General features: G+C 44.8%; 1 protein-coding gene across 3 annotated transcripts in view; it reads left to right on the top strand.

The window, feature by feature from the left end:
• acvr2ab (activin A receptor type 2Ab) overlaps window positions 1-26,652 on the top strand; it is a 53,791-nt gene that overhangs the window by 8,216 nt on the left and 18,923 nt on the right. For 2 of the 3 annotated variants that reach the window (XR_012770597.1, XM_075477641.1), the window contains exons 2-4: window positions 13,426-13,633; window positions 15,269-15,402; window positions 18,274-18,428. Coding sequence is in view for 1 of the 3 variants with exons in the window: in XM_075477641.1 (XP_075333756.1) it covers window positions 13,426-13,633; window positions 15,269-15,402; window positions 18,274-18,428 (497 nt within the window). In the remaining 2 variants the exon portion in view is untranslated. The remainder of the gene's footprint in view (window positions 1-13,425; window positions 13,634-15,268; window positions 15,403-18,273; window positions 18,429-26,652) is intronic. The other variant, XR_012770598.1, reaches the window with a different exon arrangement.

Raw genomic sequence — 26,652 nt, 5'->3', positions numbered from 1 at the left:
GCCTCCAAATGGTTTCATCAGAAAACTTTTCAGACAGTCGAGACTATTTTATCTTAGTCTAGGCCCCTTGATGTGTCGGTACCCCAGAGATTGGTCCTTTACTGTAATTAATGCGTCCTGCAGATGTTGCTTTATGTGCTTGGGAGAGTTTCAGTCTAGACTGGCTGGCTGCTCAGACAGAGAGGCCCTGCTTTGATCCTTGATTAAAAACTGCGAGCTGTACATTCATCATGCTCTTGTTTCAGGCTCTCTCAAGGGTCCTCGCCCGCTTTACGCTCCCTCCTTCCTCCTCCTCCTCCTCCTCCTCCTCCTCCTCCTCCTCGTCTTTGTCCTTCGACCATCTCCTGCCAAGATGCCTCACTGTCATGAAGGTCGCTCTATCGTCTTATCACCAAAACCACTAAAGAGTAATGGTGTCAAGGAGACTAAGCGGGAAGGGATGAACGCACGACATTGTCGGCTCATCGTCATGCCATTGTTGTTTGTTGCTGTCACTTTGTTTAGTCACCCTTAAACGACACGTTTCGCTTGGAAAGGAGAATGAGAGGAAGTCGGCCAAACAAAACAGAGATCCACCAGGGGAGTGCTCAGCACCGGAGCATTTAAAGTGCCTTCTTACTTTAATTTACAGCTTTCATAACATATTTGGCCTCCATCTGACATGCCAGGCAGGTGAGGAGGGGATTTGTTCGGTCTTGAAACTCCTTCCGGAAATTAAATCCAAGAGGTGCCTGAGTCATCGCCACTGCCGCTGATAAACACAAGTATAAACCCTGCAGATACATCCCAGTCAAATCCTTCGCTCGCTGCACCTGTAATATAATCTCAAATAAAAATACACAAGTGTTGGTGTTTTATTTTGGCCGCTGTGCCTCGTGACTAGCATGTGTCATTAGTTTACACTAAATATAAAGCCGGGAGTCAGCGAGGTCGTCGGATGGCAGGATGGATGAAAGGGTGGGATTTATTGACTCCCAACATTTATTGGTTTGCCTCGCACAAATGTGATGCTGGTGAGCGCAAACAGTGAGCATAATTGAACGGCAGACAACACATTTCGGAGGGCCACGTGAGATGAGTCAGAACGGGGCGGCGCATTTGTTGCACACACCAGCAGCAGCCCGGCATCGAGTGGGGTTTAACCTTCACCGTAGAGACGGTTTTCTGTACACTTTTGGTGTCGAGTTGAAGCAAAGCTGCAGACGGTTAAAGCGATGTCATATTTTGATGCCTTATAATGCAAGCCTGGACTATATTGTGATGTGTGAAGTCATTTTTCAGCAGTGGATTCTGGGTAATCGCTCCTGAACTGGCCGGGACTCGCACAGAAGCACAGAATCTTCTCATATATAATGGCTCGCCTGCCAGTCTCCTTCTGCGTGCGCCCCGCTCCCTCCTCCCCTCTTTATTCTTCAATCATTGATTGCCTGTTTTATAGAAATGAATTGAAATGCCCATGCTGCAGGCTCGGAGAGATTGCAATATAACAGCAAATTTAATACACGGTTCAGCTTTAAGCCCAAGTGGCACTTAACGCACCCTTCAAATAAATCCAAACAATTCAAGCACAGAGGGGATCGAGGGAGGCAGAGGGGGGGCTCGCAGATCCCTCTACAGTACCCTGCGCGAGATAACAAGGCGTTTTAAATTGCCCGTCGTGCAAAGAATGTACGGTATGCAGTGGGTGACTGCAGCACATCACGCACAAGGGACATGGGGCTACACTGTTACGTGCTCCTTGTGTACAATTCGCAACGAAACTCAGCAAGAGACCCAGGTGCTCCCCCTGACCTGTCCGGCAACTGGCTCCATCAGCACTAATTGAGGCGGAGACCGATGGACTCGTGCATACCAGCGAGGATTAGAGGGATTGGATTAAGTTGCTGAGTGCGGTGGTTTTTAATGCCCCCACCCATCCCCCCCTCCTCCTCCTCCCTGCCATGGAAAGAGTGCAGTCTTTGTGACCAGCACACCAGAGCCAACCCAACCACCCCTGCCATGTCACGCGAACATCTGATTGAGCATTAATGCAGCACTCCAGAGAGTTCCAGGCTGCTATGTAAAACGACTGTGTACTGTAAAATAGTGTCTGCCTGTGGGCGTGAGTCCGGACTCAGACTAGATGGTTACCTTTCTATTCATTCAGCAGCAAGATTACCACTGCTGCTCGGGGGGGGGGGGGGGGGGTAAATTAATTTAATTATATAACTTTGCCACGTTCTCTCTTTTTCATGCAAAGAAACTCTTTATCTGCCACCTTACATCTTTTCTACATTAGATACTTAGGATGAGAAAGTTCACTTAGACTGCAGAAATCCTGATTAAACACCCAGACTTACTGTGTCATCTGTGGGATTTGAGATGCTTTTGAAAGGGTGCACAGCGCACACTGTGGTGGTAACCTCGCCACGGGCTAGTGGTCCCCCTCGCTGCCCCTGCTGCCTTGTGCCTGTGGTAGTCCAACAGCTATAAATGGTGTTTTGAAAAAAACAGAAAAAGAAAAATCCATTCGTGCCGGCCATGAACTGCCCTGAAGGCAAGTGGTGGGATGAGTTTCTAACTGGCAGTGCCCACGTTTGGAGCCAGGCAGATAGGATTGATGGCGGATGCGGAGAAACGCAGCTACATTTAGATTGTTAGTGATGTTTATTCATCTTGCAGAATCTTTTTGATCCAACTGCCATATCTTGCAGGGAAATTACACAGCTTGCACATTCTAGGTGTGCTTAAAATTAGTCCAAAAGGGAATGTATGATACAAATAAATTGGATGCAAAGAAGCAGCACAAAAAACTAACGCAACGGGAAGCGTGAACCGCGACAGGACCTGAATGCTTTACCTCAACATTCAACTAAATGTATTGGGTATTTCCTTTATCTACAGTCCAACTCTCTGTCTAGTGTCATGAAGTTCAGCTTGGTAGTTTGTGTGTAATCTTGCTGACCATGTGGCTCAGCCCTAGCTCCTGTGACGCTGTCAGATTTGATGTCTGAATGTCTTTACTCCCGGTTTCCGGCTTCTAAGTGGTTAAAAAGGTCGATCGCACACATTCTCGGCCCTGCTCAAGAATTGTCCGCGCCGCTTAAAAAATGCAGTCCGTCTAGTTGTGACCGACACCGCTTCGACAAACAGAGGTTATATGAGTCTAGCGGGGAGTCAGGCATGGGAACCTAATAGAGAATGTCAATTTTTAAAATGAAACACCCTGTGCAAACTCCCAATGATATCTGACATTGTCACATCGACGTAACCTGTGGCACCAGACCAGAAATCAACTGGTAACATGGATAATGACAGATTAGGCAGTTTTAAAACCTCCTAAATGTCTGCTGGGGGGCACCACAGATGGGCTACTTCTTATCAAAGGACCACACCAGAGAGGGCGATGCATGATAAAAACTTTTTGGGAATAACCTCGTTTTTTTCCGTGCACCTTACACTGTCAGTTCAAATACTGGGCATATTAATGGATAAGGTTTTATTTTTTTCATACTGTCATTATCGATTCTGCGTATCGATTAGGTATTTGATTGATTCCCTTATTGATTCTTGACCCAATTTTCTATGAGGCAACGAGTTCATCTACAGCAGTTGTCAGTGTCAACACATTCTGTTATTTCTGAAGTCCAAACACCGCACACGGCCTACGGGTTGGTGATTGCAGGTAATGGACCGGCAACGACACACGACAGTGACCGCCACGTCTGAATGAACTGTGCCGTAGCACTGAACACTTTCAGCAGAAGCTAAGGGGTTGCAGCTGACATTTCAAGCAATCTCTCCTGTTTGATCCACGGGGTACAGGACCTTGTTGATTCTGCAGTCAGGCAGGGAAGCTATTGAAAGACGGTGCTTAGCAAATTCTCGACGGTTACGTGAAAAGCACACTGACGACGAGAAAAATAATCCGCTAATCGTCGTATCGGTTACAATTACCCCGAGTTGGAGTTAGCGCAGTGGAGAGCGCCGTTACCAACGTGGGTATTCTTTCCCATCAGCCTCCTCCGCCAAACTGCGCCGTGATGTCGGGTTGCCAAATTCAGTGAAACGGCGAGAGGAGTTGCTTGTTTGACAAACTACCTTCACACTGAGGGTATTCCATAAGAACAGAAATTTAGTCGGATTTGTTTAGGCCCGTTGCTCAAACCAGGCCTGACGGCTTACAAAACATTTCATGCTCAACCCCACTTCACCCCAAAGGCATGTCAATTCTTCTTATTTCTCTCTGCCCGTGTCACTGATCTGCACCCAGTGTAAACTGGACTGGTCCTCTTGTGCTTCTTTTTTTTTTTTTTTTTAACCGCTCGGCTGCACATTCGAAGCACTCGCTGCCGAGCGTTGTATGCGAAGGACCTTTTTATTTATTTATTTTTTTGCTGCGAATGCAACAAGATGTTAATGCTGCTATGATTAGAAGTTTTTTCTGCTAAATGTATGTTGCTATTCACACCTGCATAAGCCGCATTTAGTTGGGTCTTGATGGATGCGGGGGAGGAGTGTCAGATTGCATCAACAACAGGCGTTGCTGGGAAGGGAAAGAGGGGGGAGGGGGGGCTCTCTGTCGATGGCATTTTGACCTGTGACCCTAGCCTAATGTCATTAGTCAAGCCTATTCAAAAATCACCACTCGCTGTGTTTCATTTTGTTTTTTCTTTTTCTTTTTAATGCTCACTGTACATATTCCCACACAAGCCACCACCACAAACAAGCCATACATCACTTCAAATGTATTTAATCTCTGCCCGGACACAGATGATAAGTTGATCCTTAGAACAAATTCCATCATAACGAACAATCCCTGCTGCTGGCAGGCGCACAAAAAGAAAGAAAAAAACGGGGCCTTGATGAATGACTTGTTTACCTACTCCGAGTGCAGGCCTGGCCCGCCAAAATGCCACTTCATTATGAGGCTACAGAGCAGAGTGCTGTGCAGCCTGCCCCTGTGACCGGCCATAGATAGGAAATTAGATATTACTTAAGGTGTTTACTTAGTGTTTCTTAGTAGTTATCGGGAAAAACACACACGATGGACACTTTTCGAGTCTGAAATGTCACATTTTTAATGTAGTTATGGACTTACAATGAACTCAAATGTGGCATTTTTTTTTTACGTTTTTCCTCTGGATTCTATAGGGCCAAACTTTCCCACATCATTGTGGTTTTCCAACTGGAAAAGTTTATTTCTAAAGCACATGAATGTAATGCGGCTTGTGTTTGCGGTCCTATGACCAACAAAACGCTCAGGGCTCCGAGTGCTCCATTAATTTCCCTTTCTGTGTTTTTTCGCCAGACAGCTGACGCTTTAGAGTAGAAAGAACAAAAACCACTGGGTGCTGACTGGCTCCCTGCCAAAGTGGCTTAGTAGAAATTTCTCAAACATTTGGCAGGTGCTCGGTGGTCATTTCCCACCCAGCGTCCAACTCTCTGGCCTGGCTTCACATCAGACCAGAACCGTCTCTGCTGCATGGCTCCTGCCTCGTAAACCTCTGGCTTTGCTAACAAAGACACATGTGCCGATACTCTGGATCTGGAAGAAATACTGAAGGAGGAAATTGTTTGTGATCGTATGTGACGATAAGTGAAATGCAGCGAGTCAAAAAAAAAGCTAGAAAGCCAATATGAGTACATCATTGCTCAAATATCCTGGAATTCAATACAGATGTTTTCTTTGGAGTGAGCAAAGCGATTAGATACTTAAAGGAACAGTTTTTAGGTATCTGGTTTAAGCTTTAAAGGGTGCATACGGTCTTAAAGGCATTAGTAACGTTAAGCAATGAGGCCACACTGAGGTGAATAGTGCATCACCCCCCCTTAAAAAAAAAAAAGAAATCCAACGTACTCATTCATTTTAGTGGAAACACACAGTCTTCCAGGAAAAAACGTGGAATCCTGCTTATCTTTAGCCTTAGTGCACATTGACCCCATCTGACAAACACTGGAACACCCATGCTCAAACGATGCTGTACTCCTTCTAGAAAACGTCACTTTGGTTTAAAAAAAAAAAGAAAAAAATGAGGTTATGGGTCAGTGACGTGCGCAAGTTGCGGGGGAACATTTTGAAGCTCGGAAAGCGCAAATGAAGGTATCGGGTCTCCTTAAGGTACGTTCATGTCAGCAGCAGGTTGGCTGCTGGTGGGTCATTTGGTCCATCACAGCACATCTTGTTTATTGTGGAGAAAAGCATCGTCCTCTGCCTCTTCCTGCTCTCTGTGTCGGGGACTGACTCGGGAGAGCTCGTAACTCTCAAACTCAGGTTTCTCCGGATTGCCTTCACCTAATGTGACCTCTTTGGCTGCCGGACAAAAGATTGAATTTTCAATCACGGCTGCAGATAATCAGTAATCTCCTCCAGTTGCGGCATCTCTGCCAAGTTTGCCATCTTTTCCATCTCCTTATTGCACTCTCCCTGCTGAATCGCATCCCCTGTTTGCAGCCTAATTGCTCTTTAAAAAATCCGCTCTAATGGCCTTTGCTGGCCATTCTGCGGTCACAGGAATGCCGTCACGCCCTTACGGTTTATTTCTCATATTCGTTTCGGCTTAATTAACGCGGAGGCATCAGCTCAATGCTCAAATTGTAAAATCTTAAATGTCAGAGGGAATTTGAAGAATCGAGCAAGGGTCGAGGCGAGGGCGAGAGCCAGTTTCTTCCTGAAAACCCTGGTGAATTGAGAAGTGGGTCGGGGTTTTTCAGACGTTTTTGCCGGGGAGGCCTCGCCGAAACGTCCGCAGCTAAAGTAGGTCGTGGTCAAAGTTAATAAATCTCCTCTATGAGTGAAAGAGAAAGATGTGCCATCTGTAAAATGCTATGAGCTCATTTTCTTTTCACAAAGGGGAAGGAAATTGTCTAGGGGTGGGCATGCACTTTATAAGGAAATGCAGAGAATTGACTGATTATGCTTCTTTTGGAGGAAGCCAAGATTTATCTTGAAGTAAGGAACAAAGAGCTGTATTACAGAGGAAGATGATCAATTAAGCATCACAAAAGTCTTTGGTTTATTGTTGGGACTTTCTTGGAAGTGGCCCGAGTGATGCATGGACTCCATGCTAGGTTTAAATAGATGTTTTTCTTTTCTAAATAACCTCCATATTAGCTTAGCCTCCAGCACAGTCTCACAGTTAGCCATTATTATCATGTAACTAGACGTGTTGATGTGAAGTAAGTGGCGTACCGCTGCTTTTGGCCACTTCACTTTCCCTCCTTTGAGCATTACTTTGCTTCGGCTCCTTTGTTTAGCTTCTTTTCACTCATTTATTTTGACACATCGGGGGTTTTTTGGGAGTGCTCGGCTGCTGTCTGGGGTCCGTGGAAGTCGGGGAGTGTTAAATTGTCTTATGGAAATTTGAGCTCAAAGTTTTGTCTGACCTCGTTTTCAACAATTTGGCACGTTTGAAAGGGAAAGAAATGTCCTGGTGTCGACCAAATTATGCGTTAGTGGATAGACCAAAAAAAAAAAGAAATGCATCACAAATGGCATAATATTGAGGTTGCCTGGACATTTGGAGTTCAGGAAGTAAAGCATCGTTTTCCGTGGATGCAGGGAATCAATTTTCAGTTGATATTCAGAAACCAAAGAAGAAGTAACAATGATGATAAAAAGATAAAAAGAACCAACCATATTCTCATCATTGCGGTAATTAATTGGTGTCAGGTCTTACTTTTCTTTGCCTGATTTGGGACTGGCAGCACGAGAGGCTGTTTTCCACAGAGCGTAAATGCGATTTGTCAGACGGTTGCTGGATTTTTCTGTCTTCTTGAAACAAAACGACTGACAACCTTGTAGAAAGGCTCCCATCATTTATCATTACTCTTGGTTTAGTTTACTTTTCATAATGCCAAAGGGAGGCCCGCCTGCCTTCTTTGTATTTATATTTTTACTTGCATATTATGCACTTAGAAGACCATTAGAGAAAATACGAGCTCCTGAACTCCTGAATTTGTCCAAGTTCATTGTTCACGGTTTTTAATTCTCAAGCAGGTTCACAGTCTTACAAAGAACTAGTTTATGAGCTCGTCTGAAGTCTCCCTCTGGCACCACTGCCATTCACTATCCGTTATTAGTGGAAAAAAACTGTAACCACAAATGTATATTCTTTGTTACATATATAGAGAGAGAATACATTGTTGTGTATATATATATATATATATATATATATATATATATATATCGCAGAGTCTAATGGCAAGTTGTGCTCACTTAAGTTTGTCAGTTAGAAAATCTGTTCAAAATTCACCTAAAATACGAACGCTCTCATGTTAACGTGCTCATGTTCAACTCTAACGCTCAGCTAGATTCCGATGAGCGCCGAGACGCTCTGCGCATGCCTCATAGTTCCATCGTAAAGATACCGAGTGTGTTTTCATACAGCTGGAAGTTGCAGTTACTGTTTCTTTCGTCAGACATCATTTCCGGAAGAAACAACCGAAACCTTCCTCCTTACGGATCTAAAGTGGATCTAAAGTTAATGATGCTGCTGCTGCAGAGGCGACTGTCATCAGGCTTTGCATATCTGCCTCGGACGGACGACTTCAGATGGCTATTTTCATTTTGTTTTGAAGTCTTCTGCTGCCACGCTGGACACTAGAATTACCAGCCTCACTTCAGCCACTGTTTTGCAGTCAGGCAGCCTCAGCGCATGTGCCCACATACAGAGGCTAAAGTCCTTCTTGCTGCCAGCCTAGGTCGGAGTTCAGCCCGCAGTTGTTTGCTGTATGTCACCAACCATTTTATCTCCCTTTTTTTTTTTCCACCCTCAACTGTCTGCATCACAGATAAAAGCATATAAACTCAAAACAGCGATGGTACCACTTCATTTTCTTTTCGGTGCTCTCAAAACTCAAGGTACTTTTCACATTTTCAGTTGGGTCGTATTGAATTGGGTATATGCTAAGAAAAACGACCTTACGACACCTGTTGTCAGCCCAGGCTGTTTGTTTTTCCTTGATTCTTTCTCTCTCCGGTAAACCTTATTACAGCAAAACAAAGTGAGCCTGTGTTACTCTGTTTGACATTTCCAAGTGTGAATATCTCTCTCCGTGACAAAGAGGCTTCTCTCTTTATTGCCCGGCCATGTGCTTGTGGGTGGAAGCTCCATTGTACGTCCCTGCACAATCGCTCATGCAGGCTTTGCATTCTGTGACATTATCCGCTTTGGTGAACTTTAGTGAAAGCTGCAACTTAGTCAGAAGATTGATTCTTCTGCTTTATGTCCTTCATATCCGCAGCACTGCCGGGCAGCTCTCACCGTCCTTGTACATTTAGTTGCTACAGGCGGCCGGCCCGCACTGTCACCTTGTTTCAGGAGAAGTGATGGATTTGAGCTCTTAGCGGCTGTATTTACAGCAAAGTGCTGTATTTGCAGTTCACATGGCTCTTTCAGAGATGGCGTAATACCTGAATGGCGGTGTTCTCAATGGAGCTGTCGAGGTGCTGCAGCTGGCCTTGGCTGGAGAACAAAAACAAAAAAAACGACAGGCTTGTCTTGCTTTTTAAATTCTGGAGCTGTCGCGCTTAGAAATACATCAAGTTTGAGTTGTCTTTATGGGTATGCACTCAAAAGTCTTTTTCTTGGAGCTAAAACATTCGCCGTTCCTCTTTTGCAATTTCCAGGTGTCGGTTTATTTTTCACAGCAATATTTTTGCCTCTAAGCATCAACTATGGGAACGTATTTCACCAAGCAGAGCCTCCAGAGGTCTGCAAAAGAGTTCCCATCGAACATCGACCACCCCCACCCCCCCACCACCCCCCCGCTGTGGCCCTTCTCAGACCACTTCTGGGTCCGTTTCTACACGGACGAAGGTCTGCGGTGGAAGGGAGGATGCTGAAGCAGAGGGAAGGTGGCCCGGTGTTCATCAATATCAGAATCAATAGGAATAAAGTTGTGATTTTTGCAGTGCTTACATAATAGATTGTATGCAGTTCTCCCAGTTGACTCTCGGCTTTGATTGAAACAATAACAATGTTGTGATATTTTGAATATAAGCTATGTCCACATGTTTCATAGAGACAATGTGGTGATGCAGGGATTGACAGTGAATGGAGCCTTCCCTAAAATCCTCCTTCGACTGGCTCGTAATGCTGTCCAGAGCTGAACCTCAGTTATCCTCGCAGCTTAATCCATCTTCAATCATCTTGCTGACATCTTGTTCCTGTAGGATCCTTTTTTTTTTTTTTTTTTTTTTTTTTTTTTGAGCTTTTGAGCTTTTGAGCTCTCTCTCTCTCTGCTACTGCAGCTCAGACAAAAGTTGCTTTTCTCTTTTGGTCGCTCCCAAAGCAGCCGTGATGTCTCGGTCGTGCTGCTCAGTTCAGTCGTCGTTTCATTGTCTTTTCACCATATTTGGTCAGTGCGAGCCTTAAAATGACACATGCAGAAAAAAAGGAGATTTAGGCAAATATCAAAGAGTACAGCTTCGATTTGGATATTTATCCCGCAAGGGTACTTTGTAAACACCAATCTATTGCATTTTTCTGTCATTTGTGCACATATTCTGAGTTGCTTTGACTAGACTTGAATCTCGGCGCTTGGCGTGCTGTGAAACGGGTTTTCCAAACATCGCGGTGTGCCGTCCACGGGCATCAGTGCCAGCATGACTCACGTGGGTTACACCAGAAGTGGCTAATGAGCCAACTCTCCGGTTTACCTTCACATACCTCTCCATCATTAGCGCCTCTGCCCTAATCAGAGGCAAGTTAGGAAAGTGATGCATTCTTCCCCTTCCATAAAGAATAGGAGTTATGGAAACGAGGCGATGCCCTGTGAACGCAGCTCAAAGGGCTGGTTGGGGAGGTTGAAGTCACCAAACACATCCAGGTGTTTATCTGTTTAGCACAGCTGTGTGACTGAAGCGGCTCATTTGAGTCCAGGATTTTTAAAGGAAAACATCGCGTTTGTTGTCTTTTGTCGCTTAAACATGGTCGGAGTCCATCAATCATCAGAAGTCCCAGCAAAAACATCTCAATTTTCTCTACCTCGGGATGTGGTCGAATCAGGTTATCTAAATATGACGCAATGCTGATAGAATCCTCGTCCTATTCGGTGGAGCTCTATTCCGTGCAAAGCTGTTAAGAAGACCTATTAGAGAGGCCTGACTTTTCAACAGCTCGTCTTCACACGTAATCCCGGCTTGAGGATGTGAGTGTCTTGCTTCGGGGGTTTCTTTCCCGGCAGCATTTTGTTTTGACAAAAGTTCTAAAAAGGAAATTAGTTTTTCAGGCTCAGGCAGCACAAGTTAACGCTGTCGTTTCCCTTTAATTTGGAGTAGTTATTGTTGTCCAGAATGGTTTTTATTTGAATGGAAAGAAAGATGTAGAATAAGACAACATGAACCACATGTCAGATGAGGTAATCCTCCCCCGGGGTGTAATTCGTGCTCACGTACACACTTTTTCCTTTTCACCCCCCCCCCCCCGGTACTCGTGTGTGTGTGTGTGTGTGTGTGTGTGTGCGCGTGTGTGCGTGCGTGCAAGTAACCAATTATTTCTACTTTTCCCACCATCACCCATTCCCCAGCCCAGACTGTATATATTTTTTTTATCTCCCTTTTTCTTTCTCTTTCACGCCGCTCTCGCCGCTCTTTGCTGCAGCTTTTTGCTCATGGCAACAATCGCACAGGCAACAGTTTCGAGCTGCACCTGTTGCCTGTGAAATAGTTTCGGGAGTTTCGTGAGAAATGGATTTGACAACAGGAAAATGCCATCGGGGATGCTCAGGGTGGGGGGGTGACCTCGCCTGCCAGTGAAGTAGCCACTCTGCGCTCGCTTCTGTTCTGCAGCTGTTAACGTTGTTGAAAAGAGACCCGCGGCGCTTCCGGGTATTAACTGGCTTTGCTGAAGCAGTCCTCTCATTGAAAAATACATTACGTTTCTTAAATCAACCTCCTCCACTCAAACTAAGCCCTAATTTAGAAAGACGCTTCTCCTCTGCGCCTGGATTTCACCGGCAAGGAAGAAGAGAGAGATAATCCCATAAATTTGAGCATAATTCTCTTATTTGTTCTGTACTTTTCTTTTAGATTACGGCGCACTTTTCAGACATTAAAAGCTGCAATAAATACAAGGCAATTAGGTTAAGAAGGCAAGTCCTAGAAGGCTGGAATGATAAAAGAAAATCCGGGAGCGTATGTTGAATTAAACGGGTAGAAACAAAATAACTAACAAGGCCTTCTGGTGGGAGATATTCTGCTAATGGCTCCCAAACTCTGCCCTGGTGGGGTTTCTCTCAGGTTTTTCTGCAGCCCGCCCCCAAACCTCATTAATCACACATAAGAATCACAAATACAGCATTTAGCTCATACAACAAAATGGTTTTAGCACTCAAGACCTCAGCAAGAGCTCATTGGGAAATTATTCAAATTGATGCATTTGTGGCGATTTCACGCAAGCTGTATGTTGGGTAATGAAGGCTGCGGGGTCGGAGACTAGTGCACCATTTCAAAGGCGCTTTTGACTTTCATGAGCAGGTTCTCTAACCCTTAACATGTAAATGAGCGACCAGACATTGACACCATAAGGTATCTTCATCATACAGAGCAGTGCAGTGGCTGCTGAGCATAGAGTTCAGCTGGAACGTCAGAGGTGTAAAGGAAAAATGCCAGTGTGGGAGCTATGCAACCCCTTCTGTTTACTTCTCACAGCACTGAGCACCAGACGGTGAGAGTCGACTCCGATACTTAACAAGCACCTTTAGGAAATGTTGGAACCGTTCCCCCGTTTCTTTGTGTGTGTGTCTGAAACGCACAAGCAAACGGATTCTGTCTATCCTCAGTCTTGTCGGTGGTCTTAACTGGACTAACTCTTGACAGATGACGGGAGGCAGCAGAAACGCCAAACTGACGAGCCGCCATTCTGTCTTTTCTCTGGATGTTGGCTGTTGAAAAACCAGCCGCCTGAGTTGATCCATGGGAAATCAGAGTCCCGTTCGTTTTCTCGCGGAAGGGAAGTTGACCCGGCTTTGTGTTTGCGAGTTGAGTTGGAGTTCTCTGCCTCGATGATAACCTTCCACCGTGCCTGGCTGGAATTTATTGTTTTTGTTTTTTTTTTTTAATCAGTGTGTAGACTCTGACTGTCGGAAAACAAATGGAAAAGCACCACGAAAGTTACTTTTATTATTACTTCACTTCATCTTGTGCTTTTTTTGCTTTGAAGAAAATGTCCTTCCACTGGTTATTTCGGACAAAACCAATTAATTTTCTTTGCCGGTGACGAAACTAGAAAATAACTTCTCATCTCACGGCCACGTTGGTAGTCAATTTCCCCAATCAAACTGCTGCTTCCCCAAGTTTTTGAGGCTGTGCCCGCTGAGTTGTTGTTGTTGTTGTTTGAGTAATTCAATCTCCCTCAGGGAAAGTATAGATGCGTGTATAGATATGTGGTTTCTTAACACTGAAAACAATTTAAGGAAAGGCCGCCTTTGTGTTCTCTTCAGGTGCCATTCTGGGACGCTCAGAGACACAGGAGTGCGTCTACTACAACTCCAGCTGGGAGAAGGAGCGGACCAACCGCAGCGGGATCGAGCCCTGCTACGGCGATAAAGACAAGCGGCGGCACTGCTTTGCCACGTGGAAGAATGTCTCCGGCATCATTGAGATCGTCAAGCAAGGTTGCTGGCTGGATGACGTCAACTGCTACGACAGGTACGCCAGGAAGAGATTCTTATAATCAAAGCGATAGTGCCTTAGATCCGTCCTTCCATCAGCTTTTTAACCAGGTAATGATTACTTAATAAGATTTGAGTTGTGCTAGAATTGCACTGATGATTTCTGAATGGTCGTGTACCCCGAGCATGTTGTTGCTGACATTATGTCTCCTCACAGCTCCTTTTCACACAGGAACGGTCATAATCAGCAGTCTAAACTGGTGACAACTTGCTGGAGGATAAAGTCTTCCCTTCGTTAATGGAGATTAATGAGGAGAAGAAATGAACAATTAGTGTGGTTGTTTCGCAGCAGTCACGTTGCAAAGCACAAATTTAAACCCAATTTAATTTGGCAAACGCCAATTTGGCACAACCCTTTTGGGAGGTGCCATATTGCTAATTTCGTCTCTCCTCTTTCGCTGCAGCATCACTGCTCTGCTCCTCGGGGACAGATTTGTAGCGGCGAATGAGCTGACTGATTCGCCAAATGTACCTGAGACCGCGTTACCCACTCGGTGCCAACATGTGCCCAGGCGGATGGGATCACACGTGGACAAGCGCTAAGATCACACTTGCTGCTGAAATGCGTCACCACGCGCGTTCTTTGTGATCGGACCTCGGTTACTTGCTCGATGTGCAGATAAATGCTTACATTTCTGTTTGTCAGACATTAAAGTGGTGGTTGACTTCTTGTATAACAGTCATTTGTGACAATCCAACGTTTATTCCACATAAATCAATCGTCAGCTTCTTTGCAATGAGTCGTCAGCATAGATTCAGTACCTCTGGCTATACAGCATATCGGGCGAAGGGCCAACTTTTGGTGTTAGTCATGGAAGGAGTTCTTTATTACTAACAGGAAGCAGCAGTGGCACAGCTCTCCTTGAGACAGAGCTGGCACATCACGAGCGAGTCTCAACTCCAAATGCATTTAAAACCACTTTGCGTTTTTGTTCTCCTCCGTCTAAACGATACGCACAAGGCCACAATTTAATTACTGCGCCTGAGAAAATTTGAATAACCGTGTGAAATCCCATTGAAAATGGATTCCTGATGCATACGTCCAACAGTAAATAGATATTAACAGAGGGTATCCATGATAGTTTCTTGCTTGCAGGAACATGAACCTGGTATCAGATGCGGGTTTGAGGCAGTTTGTGTTTTCCTTTGATTCCTGAGCGATAAAGTTGCAGTAGAATCTGCAGCCCGCACAGTTCGGGTACCTCTGCTCAGACGGCGCCGCCTGGCCTCCCTGGAGAGTGTGGAGCAAGTCGAGGGCGGCTGCCACTTCCTTTGGCTTTTATCTGATGACTGTGTGAGAGTGAAATAGAGAATGTGTGCGTGATTGGTAGTGCGCTGGTGTGTTTGTGTGCGTGTGTGTGTTGGCTTTGCGTGGGAGTTATTTTATAAATGTGTTGTTTCATGTCCTCTGCGGCTATAAGAGAATGAAGTGGGAGGAGGGGAGTGTGTGTCTGTGAGTAAGTGTGTGTGTGTTTTCGTGCTTTTTGCATAACATCGTTTCTTCCGTGTGTGCGATGCACTTTGCAAAGGACGCGGAGCCATTCTTGGATTTCAAAGTGCTTGTGTGTGTGTGTGTGTGTGTTTCTAACTCCCACCTTCATGTCCTCCACAGCAGCGAGTGTGTGGAGAGAAAGGAGAGTCCCGACGTCTTCTTCTGCTGCTGTGAAGGCAACATGTGCAACGAGAGGTTCATGTACGCCCCTGAAACGTCCCCGCAGAACGACCTGCACCATTCAACCGCCTACAGTACGTACAGTCCAACACGGCAGCGTCCCACTGAGAGTTGCGCTCAATGGTTTCTATTACAGTTGGTGTTGAATTTCCGTGCGCTGAATTCTCTCTTACACGGGAATGTTTTAGGTTTACAATATCGTCACTCAGGAATAATGATGAATAGTTCCGCAGCATACTTCCTGTGTAGAATATAGCGCTCAAGGGGTTAACTTCAAGGCAAAAAAAGTTCCAGCATCGTCTCGTGCAAAGTGAGTGGCGTAACATACTTATGCTCTGGACAACTGCCATCTTCCGAGCCTACAGGTGTTCAGATCTCAAAAGATATATAGGATTTCAAGGTATGATAATGAAAGTAGCATATCCTGGTTTGATGTAGACGTGTGTGGGCTTTATTTAGGTGAAGTGATGAAATCGTTGTTTTTAACTTGTTTAAAGTTTGTTTCTGTCAACCATCGGCTAGACTGTGAACAAAAGAGACCTTTTTCCTCATCCAAAACATCCAAAATACACATTGAGTCTATTTTACACCACTCAATCTGTTGGACATTTATACAAATCAGTGTTTTAAATGATTTAATGCCCCCTTTGACGTGTTTTAACAAAGAGTGCTTGAAAACTTGCCATTTGGTATGAAGGAAGAGGATTGAAGTCAATTTATTGTAATTTGATTTTCATTTTATGCCACGATGATGGGATAATCTCATTTAAAATGACAAATGCTTTCTTAAATCTTTTCCCGCGCATTGATTCAACCTCTGAAAAGCAGTTGTGGTTTATTGGTGTTTTATATTTGATTACAAGATCCTTTTGTCACACACACTTTGTCTCAGGTAAGAGGGTTTATTCAGGGGCGTGTTCCCATTGGCCAGTGAGCTTTTGAGTGACAGCTCTTTGGCCCCTCCATTGTTCAGTTCAGCTGGCGGATTTTCCAGGTTTATTGTGGTGGACTTTGAGCAGCCACAGCACCAAGCTCTCGCAGCTACACTGCGTTCCTTCAAGCTTAAACTGTGAGATTTTATCACATGTTTTGTCCGTACTTTGGCGCTTTGTTGTTTCAACTTTTAGGTAAAGCCGAGCTTTACAATGTAAGACAACTCTATATTACTTTCTCCTGGGACTGCATCTTAGGTTTGGGTCTGGGTCCCTGGCTGATTAGCATGTATTTTAACATATTAAGCTCTTAGAATATGCACTTGTGTATCTAACCAGGAATTAAAGCACCCGTTGTCACTCATGTCTACTCGTAAACCCAAAAACTCTCCCTACACACTGTGCCATCAGCTGATACACACCACAAGTTATCGAATGTCATCTGGCAAAAGCGAACTTTCATTGTAAAGCTTGGCTTTACTTAAAGGTTTGATTCAAAACAGCCAGCTGGTTCAATGGTGATGAGCTTTCAGAGTAATGTGCTGGTACGCTAGCCGTGTAGTAGTGAGCTGTCACTCAACATCTCAGTAGCCAATGGCAAACGAATCCCACAGTAAACCCCTCCCACCTCTTTTGTGCCAGTACTGCAAACAGTTGGGACTGTGCAAAGGAGTTGTCAGCCCGACTGCAAAAATGACAGCCAGAGCAAAGGTCTGATCAGAGGCAATGTAGCAGAGGGTACCGATAACAAAAGGATATATTTGCATCAACAAAAAAAAAAAAATCAGTGCTCGAGTTTCATTGGCACAAATCTGATTCTGTTTTTAAAACAGAGAGAGAAAAGTGAGAAAAGAGAGAAGTCTTTCGAACACTGGAACACATAAATAAAAAAATTGTTTTACCTTCAATATTTGTAGTATCTTTTCAGTATATCTTAAATATCTTCATAACATCTGTGCCTGCGGCCCAGTGTGAAGGATCCAGTGACATGTAGTGGCACAAACTGCAAATTACAACCAGCTGAATACATGACAGGCCCACTATCGAGATAGTGTTTATGAATGAAGCTAAAAACAGCTAGGTGCTTGATTTAATGCATTTCAAACATTTGGTAAGAAAAATTTAGCAACATTGAGAAAGGCCACGGTAGGCTTAGTCGAGTGTTAAATGGCAAAGGACATATTGGCCACTGATTGAACAGTAACAGGAGTCTCGAGTGGTTTTCAGTTTGATTTAAAAAGGCGATTTCCATCAGATTGAGGTCGGATTAAAAGCAAAACTATGTTGCTGCCTTGACCAGCACAGAATAGTCTGTATTCTCCAACAGTGGCACCTCCGATGTCCTTGCACTTATCACTTAACAGCTAACAGGCCCGTCTGTCTCTTTGTATTCCTTTGAATTTGACTCGAAGAAACCTGCAGAGATATAAAAGAAAACTCCTCACAAACCCCTCCGAGAGTCCCACAGTGCAGCTGGTGCTACCCCTTTCCCTCCCTGTCTTCTCTGCACTCCCTGATTCCCCCCCACCCCCACCCCCCGACGATGGCAGCGGTGGTCGGCGTCTGAGCGTCGGCGCTGTGACAGCACTGCCGAATCAGACCGTCTTACCTTGTGATGGGAGGACGGGCTGAGCCAGCAGGCGTCACCCAGCGACTACTGCAGGGTCTTACACAGTTCAGAGCTCTGTTATTTTTGGCAAGGCGGATTACGTTATGTCACGAGATGGATTTGCTAATCCTGCTGCGTGTGTACGTGTGCGCGTGTGCGTGCATTGATATGATCTCTAAGCACAGTGGCAGTAAGCTGGGTGAGGGCTGCACTTACAGACGATGGTAGCTCAATGTCAAGCCAATCAGGCGTGCTTTACTCTTCCTGTCCCTGTCTATATTTCCCTTCATCCTTCTGCTTTCTTTGACATGGTCTGCTATGTTATTGCTGTAGCTTTGTTTCAGTGTAGATAAAACAAATTCTTGCCTCATGTTTTTTTTCTTCTAATTTTATTCACCCTTCAGCCACCTCCAACCCGTATTCCCAGAAGCCCCAGCTCTTCAGCACTCTGCTCTACTCCCTGGTTCCCATCGTGGGCCTGGCCGCCGTCGTCCTCTTCTCGTTCTGGATGTGGAGGCATCACAAACTGGCATACCCAGCCGCGCTCGTCCCCACACATGTAAGTCTTAACCAGAGTGACGTTTTTCTGTGTCCTCTTGTTCATCTTTGTTCCTGTAGTCTGTTTTCAGAGGTCACCTGTCAGTCACACAGCGCGGCGGGACAGCGGTGTCCCCTTTCTTCAAAGCTGCTGTGGTCGCAGTTCGAGTTTCTCTTTCTGTCTGTTCAGCCGCGGTGATCACCGGGTCCCGCTTTATCTGTTAATTGCAAACAAAAGGGAAATGTAAAACGCATCAGTTTCCCGCTTGTCAAATGATTTCTTTTTTCGGGAATCGTACGCTGTAAGCACAAACACAAGAGCTTGGAAGTCAACGGGAAAAAGGATGACATGCAGACTGGATGTTTACAGCAGAGCCGTGAAGCTCAGAATGCTGCATCCGGGCTAAAAGTTAAAAAAACTTCAATTAAAATCTGCCTCAGCCTGGTGGATTTTGTTGACATTTATCTTCTACTTGAGCTTATGAGCTGCTCCCGTAAAAAAAAGACTGTAATATCGTTCCACATTCCATGTAACCAGCCTTAAACTTCTTCCCTGATCTCGTTCTGTCAGTGGCCTCAAACAGCCTCGGCCTCACCTGCTCTCGAGCAGAGCTACGGCCAGCCAAGAGGGACATATATTGCGCGGGGAGAATTGCTTCTTTCAGTTCTCTCTTTCAGAACAGACAAGTCTCAGACTTGTTTTAATGCAGCAGCTGGAGGTTAAATAAGTTCGTATTTTCTCTGTTAGGCTTTTAATCACACTGTGATATACTCAGAATTCTTCAGCACTCATTGTGCTGTTAAGAGTTAGAAATAAAGACGTTGGCAGAGTTGTTTTTACCTGCATCTGATGGTGGACGCCTTCAGTCCTTCTTCACATATTCACAAAGCCTTCTTTTCCTTTCCTGTTATGCTCGCCAGCATGTTTTTTTTTCCAGAGCTGCTTTCATGTAAACCCTGATATCTACACGTTTGATCATATTCATGTCCTCGCTTCCCCCCACCTCTTTAAACCTTCAAGACATAACTCAAATGCCCTCTCTTCCAGGACTGAAAATAAAGCCGTTTCTCCAAATTCCTCAGTCGCTTAGTTTCTGTGATTTAGAGGCTGTTTTTTTTTTTTTTTGCTCGACTGCAGCACAGCTATATTCTCGTCTGCTCGGCAGCAGGGGAAAAAGAAAAAGCCATGCAAAGCTCTCCACCGTATGGAAGAGGAGTCAGGGGCCTCTGCATTATTGATGAGGCTTTATATAGGCAAACAAAACTAAACGCAGAGAAGCTCGCAGCTCTACCTCCGAGGGATAGCGGTGGTGGGTTGGAGAGTCGGGAGTGTGGGGGAGGGAGTGAAGAGAGCCATGCAGTTCTCTCAACTTACTTATTGTATTTGCACAGTGCTGAGGCTTAGCAGGAGGGAGATAAAAAGACAGTTACACAATGCAATCTGGAAGCGAAGCTGATGTGCGTTGGAAAAACAACACCACTAAGAGGCTTATGGAGCATCTCACCTGGAAACGGATAAATGAGTGGAAAAAAATAAACAACATAAAACAAGATCGCGTCCTAAAAAGGGAGCGGGGTCAGGTATCGAATGATGAAATGAAACAACCACTTAAAGATTTGCAAAGTCGGAGGGGAATAAAATGAAATGAAGTAGCCGGCGTGAAGCAAATGAATTCACGCTGGGTGTGTGCGCGCACAACTGCATTATTGCGGGAATGAATAGGTATGGAGGAGCAGGAGACGGGGGGGGGGGGTCACTCGAACAGGAATGTATTTAAAAGTCAGCTGATGTGGTAAACTCCTCCCGACAGCCAATTCACGAGCATTAAAACAAACGGACGTATTTGTCTCAGCTCCTTTTGTGTCTGGAACTTGATTTGCTATTGATTGAGTCAGGTTTTTTGTTTTTGTTTTCTCCCCCCTTCCTTTTCCTGGATATAAGTTGGAGAAAAACCATTTAGCGGACAGAGACAGGCGCAGCGGGAGAGGAGGTGTGGAGAGATTTATTTCCATCCCCTTTTATATTTTAGGGTTGCTGCTGAACGTTGTTTTTCCCGGCTCGCTGGTGTAAAGTCATCGAGGACAGCTTCCAGCACTTGTTACACTGTTGGGAGTAAAAACACATGACAAACATCCTCTGCTCCAACGCCGGTCACAGAATCGGACAACTCAGCACCTGTCTGATTGCCACACGCACACACACACACACACACACACACACACACACACACACACACACTCAAGAAGGCGCCTCAATCCTCCTCTCAACACGGAAAATCAGAAGCTTCGAAAGTCACACACGAGTCTTGATCCTTTTATCAGACTTTCTGCAGGAAAGCAAACAGTGTCGCCTACGCAGTCAGATGATATCTGTATCGTTTATTTTGGCAAAGGGACATTTAGAGATCTGGCGTCGCATTCCATATCCTCTTATGCAGTGAAACGTCAAAAACGAGACTTGTTTATTGGAGCCTGCTGGGCCTCTTTCTGCACTGTACTGTAGTCATGTATTTTTAATGTGACAGCAGTATATCGTCCACGCCTCTCGGATGCAGACGCTTTGCCTGAGAAACGGCTGCGTCACGGCCGCACGCGTTTTACCCGAACCTCCGATTCAAGCAGAGTTGAGTGCGACGTACAACGGGGGTCAAAAAAGAAACCCTCCTGTACTGTTTTTGTTGGTTTTTTTGGTGCAGTTTGTGTGTGTTTAAATGCTCCAACAGACTCCACCTGAAATGAGTAAGACGCTGTTTGATAAACAAAGCGCTCCTGGACACAGATTGATCAAAGGCACAAAAAAATGCCACAGAAGCCATTTTTGTAGATATGCAAATGTTTATCATCTTTATCATTTTTTTCCGTTTCTGGTCAACTCCGTCACATTCAGTCCTTTTCTGACGCTTCTTAGGTTTCATTCTTTGGGGAGTACTTTTTTACCTCCGTTTATAACCCAACTTTGTCTATCTTCGGATTAAGTTTTTTTTTTTAATCTCACTTTGGATGTTTTTGTGTGGTACCGCCTCACGGTCGTTTCATGTTATGTTGTAATATGTCTCCTTTGTGCACATTTTGTCTGGGTTTTTTCGTCCTTTTTGTGGTAATTTCTCATCTCTCCACCATTGTTCCAAGTCTCATTTGCTCATTTTTAGTTGGGTTTACATGAGTTTGTGGTCTAACTGTGTCACCTTTCATGTTTGGTATCTATACTTATGTCTCTGGGATCATTTTGTATCTCTATGAGGTTGTTTTGATCCACATTCTTACATTTTTGTGTCACTTTGCGCTCGCCAGGTTTCTGTGTTTCAGCACTGTGGTCGTTTTTACTTCTCCTTCTGGCCTTTCTGTTTCGTGTTATTTTAGATCTGAGGGCTATGTTGGCATTTCTTTGTGGTCTTTTTATTCATATATTCATACATCTATTTGTTGCTACTCTTGAGGTTAAGTTGTATAATTTTGTTCCGTTTATCTCTCTTCAGGGATTTTTTTTTATGTCCCATTTGGTTGTATTTTTATATTTTACTTCACTTTAAGGCCCGATTAGTGTCTCATATGAGTCATTTTTGTGTATTTCTAATCATTTTGGTAATCTTTGCATGACTTTGTGGTGGTTTGCATTTGATTCTTGTCATTTTGTCTCACATTTCGCTCATATCAGGATTATGTTCATGTTTCTTCATGGTCACTTTGAATCTCTTTGGAGCAACTTTGAGTGTCTTTATTTTCATCTCTTTTGGGCCTGGGATAATACCAATGGAACGCATTAGTTTTTGGTGCCCCATGGCCCGATCTTCCAATGGCAATAAATCACACACGGAAGGAATGGTATCTCCATCTGTTATTTCCCAACCTTGCTTACATCTCTCTCGCTCTCTATGCCACACCGAGCCACTGCCTTTCTTTTCAAGGTAATAAAACGTGCAGCCTTTGCGTTGCCAAAGTAATTGTTCCAACTTAATGATCGTAATTGGATCCATTATCGCGGCTCTGCCATCTAATTTTACAACGCTGGGCTGTATTACCGTAGTCTATCGCGGGCTGCATATTTACCACCAGGCTACCATTATTCGCACCCCAGCGACGAGTGGAGGCAAACTGGAGCTGATTGTGTCCCGAGCACACAGACACAGAGATGAGCCTCTCACTGCAGCTGCTCCTCTGTCCTGGACGTTTATTGTTCTTATGTTTATTGTAATTAACATAGTTAATTACATACATCTGCATCGATAAGTTGCATAAGTTTGATAATCAATGTTTGATTTATTTCACGGGGCTTTTAAATGTCAACACAGACACCTAATGAAGCTTTTTCTAACCTGCCGTAGCTTTAGTTATGCCGCCATCCCGACATTTAGGTCGTGTTTGATCATTGAAACTCAGCGCATCTTTTCTTCACATGAGCGAAAACATTCCATTTGTTTCTGGGTTTATTTATTTTAACATCGTATGTATGAATTTACGTTGTCAGTGTTGTGTAAAATGGCGTTCCGCATGTCAAACAAATATTGCAACAACTTCAATGATTTGTTGTAAGGGGTGTAAACGAGGCTTGCGTGTCGGTTAGGTTTCTGTCATCCTTTTGTCTCTCTCACACGTTCTTCAGTCTACTCTCAGTTGCTCCAGCAGCATCATCGTTTAAGTTCCTAAAAATGTCTCGTCTTGCCTTGCGTTAAGCCCCCTGATCTGATCCATGTGGGATAACTAACCCTTGACCCTTCCCGTGTCCCTGACCAACTCTCTGGAAGCCCTGCTCCGGAGTCTGAGGGGGGATGGAGGGGTTATTCAGAAGCCACCCATCATCGCCCGCCTCTAACCTGCCTCTGCTTCATCTGCTAACGGACAGAAAGTAGCAATAATTTCTCTGTTTGCTTCTTATGTTCCTTTTTCAACAAGCACGCCTTTCACATTATGGTGGAGGTAAGAGCAGTTTATCTGAAGTTGAAATGACCAGTCCCCCTCCCCACCCCACCCCCACCCCCTCCCGACTTTTTGGGTTCAGAGCTTGACTCCATCTCTTGCCTTTTAAACAGTGTCTTGTTTACTCGGGTCCTAATACATTTATTTCTGCTACTCCTTTTTCTTTTTTTCTTTCTCTGCCTGAGTTCATTGCATGGATGGATGTCTGCTTTAGTCCCCCCCCCTGTCCCCCCCACGCTGACATGTATTGTGCATGGTGGAAAATAGCCTACACGGCTTTGAATGCAGCCCCCTTTTATCGGTATGAATGTCCACCTGTGATGTTTATGTAACATACTGTTTGTGATGTGACCCAGTTTTGAGAGCGGTGTCTGCAAGGCCGACGGTTTCCTATGTGGAGAGGCAGCCGAGGTGTCTGAAACTGAAACCGCAGCTTGCTTTTCCATCTCATACGCAGACTGAGGGGGAGTACAGATACATTTTGCATAAGTGGGAGCATTACCACTTATCTGGAATGTTTTTTCAAGTCAGAGGGGTTTGAATTACTAAAAGTACAAGAGGAACAAAACCCTTCGCAAATGTGCTTTGACTCAAAATGTATCAAACTGGAGTGGAAGCATGGCTGCAGACTTGATGACGATTCACATATATACTGTGTATATATATATATATATGACAAAAGTAAGGGAATAGCTCGCTGAAATAAAAACTTTCTGAAAGTTTAAACTGTGGCTTATTGTCACTTCAGGTTTGCTCTTTTGAAGGTCATGTCAACGAATTTTGTTTTTAGGTATGGCCTCGAGATTTTACAGCCACACCAGCGACAGGATGTGACCTTAAGATGTCAGAATGTCTGCTCTTTGTGTTTTTCTGCCTCAAAATCAAAGCTGACATTTTGATTTATCAACGCGTACTTCATTTGTGTTTAAACCGTGACTCAAACAAGCTAAACCTGGGCCCGAAGGACGTGTTTGGATGTGATGGACGAAGGCGTAACCCGATTAGGTCACAGGAGATGGTCGAGAGTCGAGAAGAACGGCGTGAAGCAGCAGATTCGGTTTTCCTGTTTCCTGTGGTCTGCTGACTAAGTGTAAATGCACCCACCCCCCCCATTGAAGGCCATGGCGCCCTGTGATCGGACAACGGATCCGGTGGCTCCCACGGGAGGGCCTGGCCTGGCCGGGGGCGGGCCAAAGCCTAAAAGGAAGACAAAGAGTTTCCAGTAAAAAAAAAAAAAACAATCCTGCTGTAACATGTTTTTTGATCAGATCATCAGGATTAGTCATAGTGAACATTCAGGACCTTGGTTGCTGCCAGGCATCTCTGTCACCACCCAGGAATTCACCTTTTTAGCCCTAATGATGGCTTGTTTTGTAGCTCTGACAAATGCTGCTATTTTGAGCCCCTTCAGGGATCAGTTTTATGTCTCCCATTTCCTTAAGCACACTTGATGAACAGCCCTTCCTCCTGGTGATGTTTGTGCTGACTACCGCGATCGCACCATCCTTACAGGCACCTCGTGGCACATTTCTTTTGTTGCGCTTTTGGAGACTTTGATCTCTCATTCTGGACTGACACAACACGTCCTTCGGTGACTCTTTAGATTCTTCAGATCGTTATCGGAGTTGAAAAGTTTTTGCTAGCGAGCACAACAACAGACAGGAATGTGTGCGCAGATCGAATCAGACAGCAACTCTTAATAGATGCTGCAAAATTGGCACCAAGGTAGTCCTTCGGGAACAAGCGTTGACCCATTTTCATTGACAGGTCATTCGTTGACGGGATATTCACAGATCCCTGGTATATCATCCCGGTAACGCTCTCCCATTTGCTTTTCCTGTCCATATTTAATTGCTCTTGAGACATATACAACACATTTTCTACATCGCTGATGGATAACAGCTGCTGCATTGTTGTGCTCCCCTATGCTTTTGTTGCTTATTGAGTTTGTAATCAAGGATTTACAGCTCATTTTAAAGTCCAAATGGATTTCACCATCTCTTTTACTGGACTGGAAACGCAGGCTTCAGCCCATTTACTGGATTACTCACATTTGATCCAAGAGTCCAAACTGAGAGAAACGCCTTAGTGTTGCTCTAAGGCGTCATTTCTGCCGAATGACAAAAAGGTCGCCAAGCATATTCAACGCGCAAAGTCTGGAATAACGGCGTCACAAGCCAGTGAATAAATCAACAAGGGTCATTCACCAAACTGCAAATCGGGCCGGTCTGATATCACGACGCTTTCTGATCACGAGCTGGTGGACTTCGGGTCACAAATTATCACCATAGTGCGCGAGATAGGAAAGTAGGGGAAACTTAATATCAGAAAAGTGAAGGCGAGAACATTCCAAACACTGCCCTGTTTACAAAAACAGCATTGGAAACAGATGTTTCCGTGAAACTGTAGAGTCTTTATTTTGGTGAGCACAATGTCGTTCGTGAGGATGTTTTGAAAGTTGCCACATTGAGCCCATTTTTTTTCCTCCTCTGAAATCCAGCCTGAGCACCACGGTGGGTAATTCTCCCCCGTCGTTTGGCCGCCGTTTGGTGTGAAAGCGCTGCGCAGACAGCAGGTCTGCCTCACAGCTCTCTGCTAGTCTAAGTAAACACACAAGTTCCCTCTCAAATCCTCCATTCCCTCCCCTGCACTCACCCTGGCAGCACATGGACGGCTTGCTCTGTATACCTCAAAAAAAAAAAAAAAAACAGCAAATAGCCCCCCCATGTCATGTTTTATTCTTTCAGGGCTTTTAGTTAAATAGGCCGACACGTAATACGACATGAAAGTGTAATTTCTGCCTCCAAAGAGTGTGTAAATTAGAGCGAGAGATGAACTTTGTACTACTTTATTCAAAGGCCAAAGTTCACGATCAGCTGTGATGCTTCCGCTCGGTGAAAATCAAAACTCACAAATGCTCCCTAAATTATATACGGTTTGCTTCTGTAGCCACAGTAATCCTGTCAGGACAGGTGGTAAAAGCCCAAAGCTGCTTCTCCCTCTTTTACTACTTGTGCACTTAAATGCTTTTTGGCGTCGGCTGCTAAGCAGCGACTCAGTTTATTCCTTGTTGCAGAAACTCTTGGACACCGCCGGTATTTGCCTTTAAGAGAGGTTGGGTGGCCGAAACCTCCCCAGTAAATTAAGCCCGAGGTAACATGCCTGTGCTGAAATCTTGCTTTTATTCCCCCAGCAGCCGAAGATGGCTCATAGGTGCGAGGTGTTTTCATCCATTGAGTCCTCTCTGGCTTGTGTCTGCAGCAAACCTTGTAACTGAAACCGGGGGCTTTTTTTTATTTTTTTATGGGAGGTTAGAAAAACAGACTCGGATT

Source organism: Odontesthes bonariensis, chromosome 11, assembly GCF_027942865.1.
Source record: "Odontesthes bonariensis isolate fOdoBon6 chromosome 11, fOdoBon6.hap1, whole genome shotgun sequence".
Taxonomy (NCBI): Eukaryota; Metazoa; Chordata; class Actinopteri; order Atheriniformes; family Atherinopsidae; genus Odontesthes; species Odontesthes bonariensis.
This window is presented reverse-complemented; position numbering and strand designations above follow the sequence as displayed.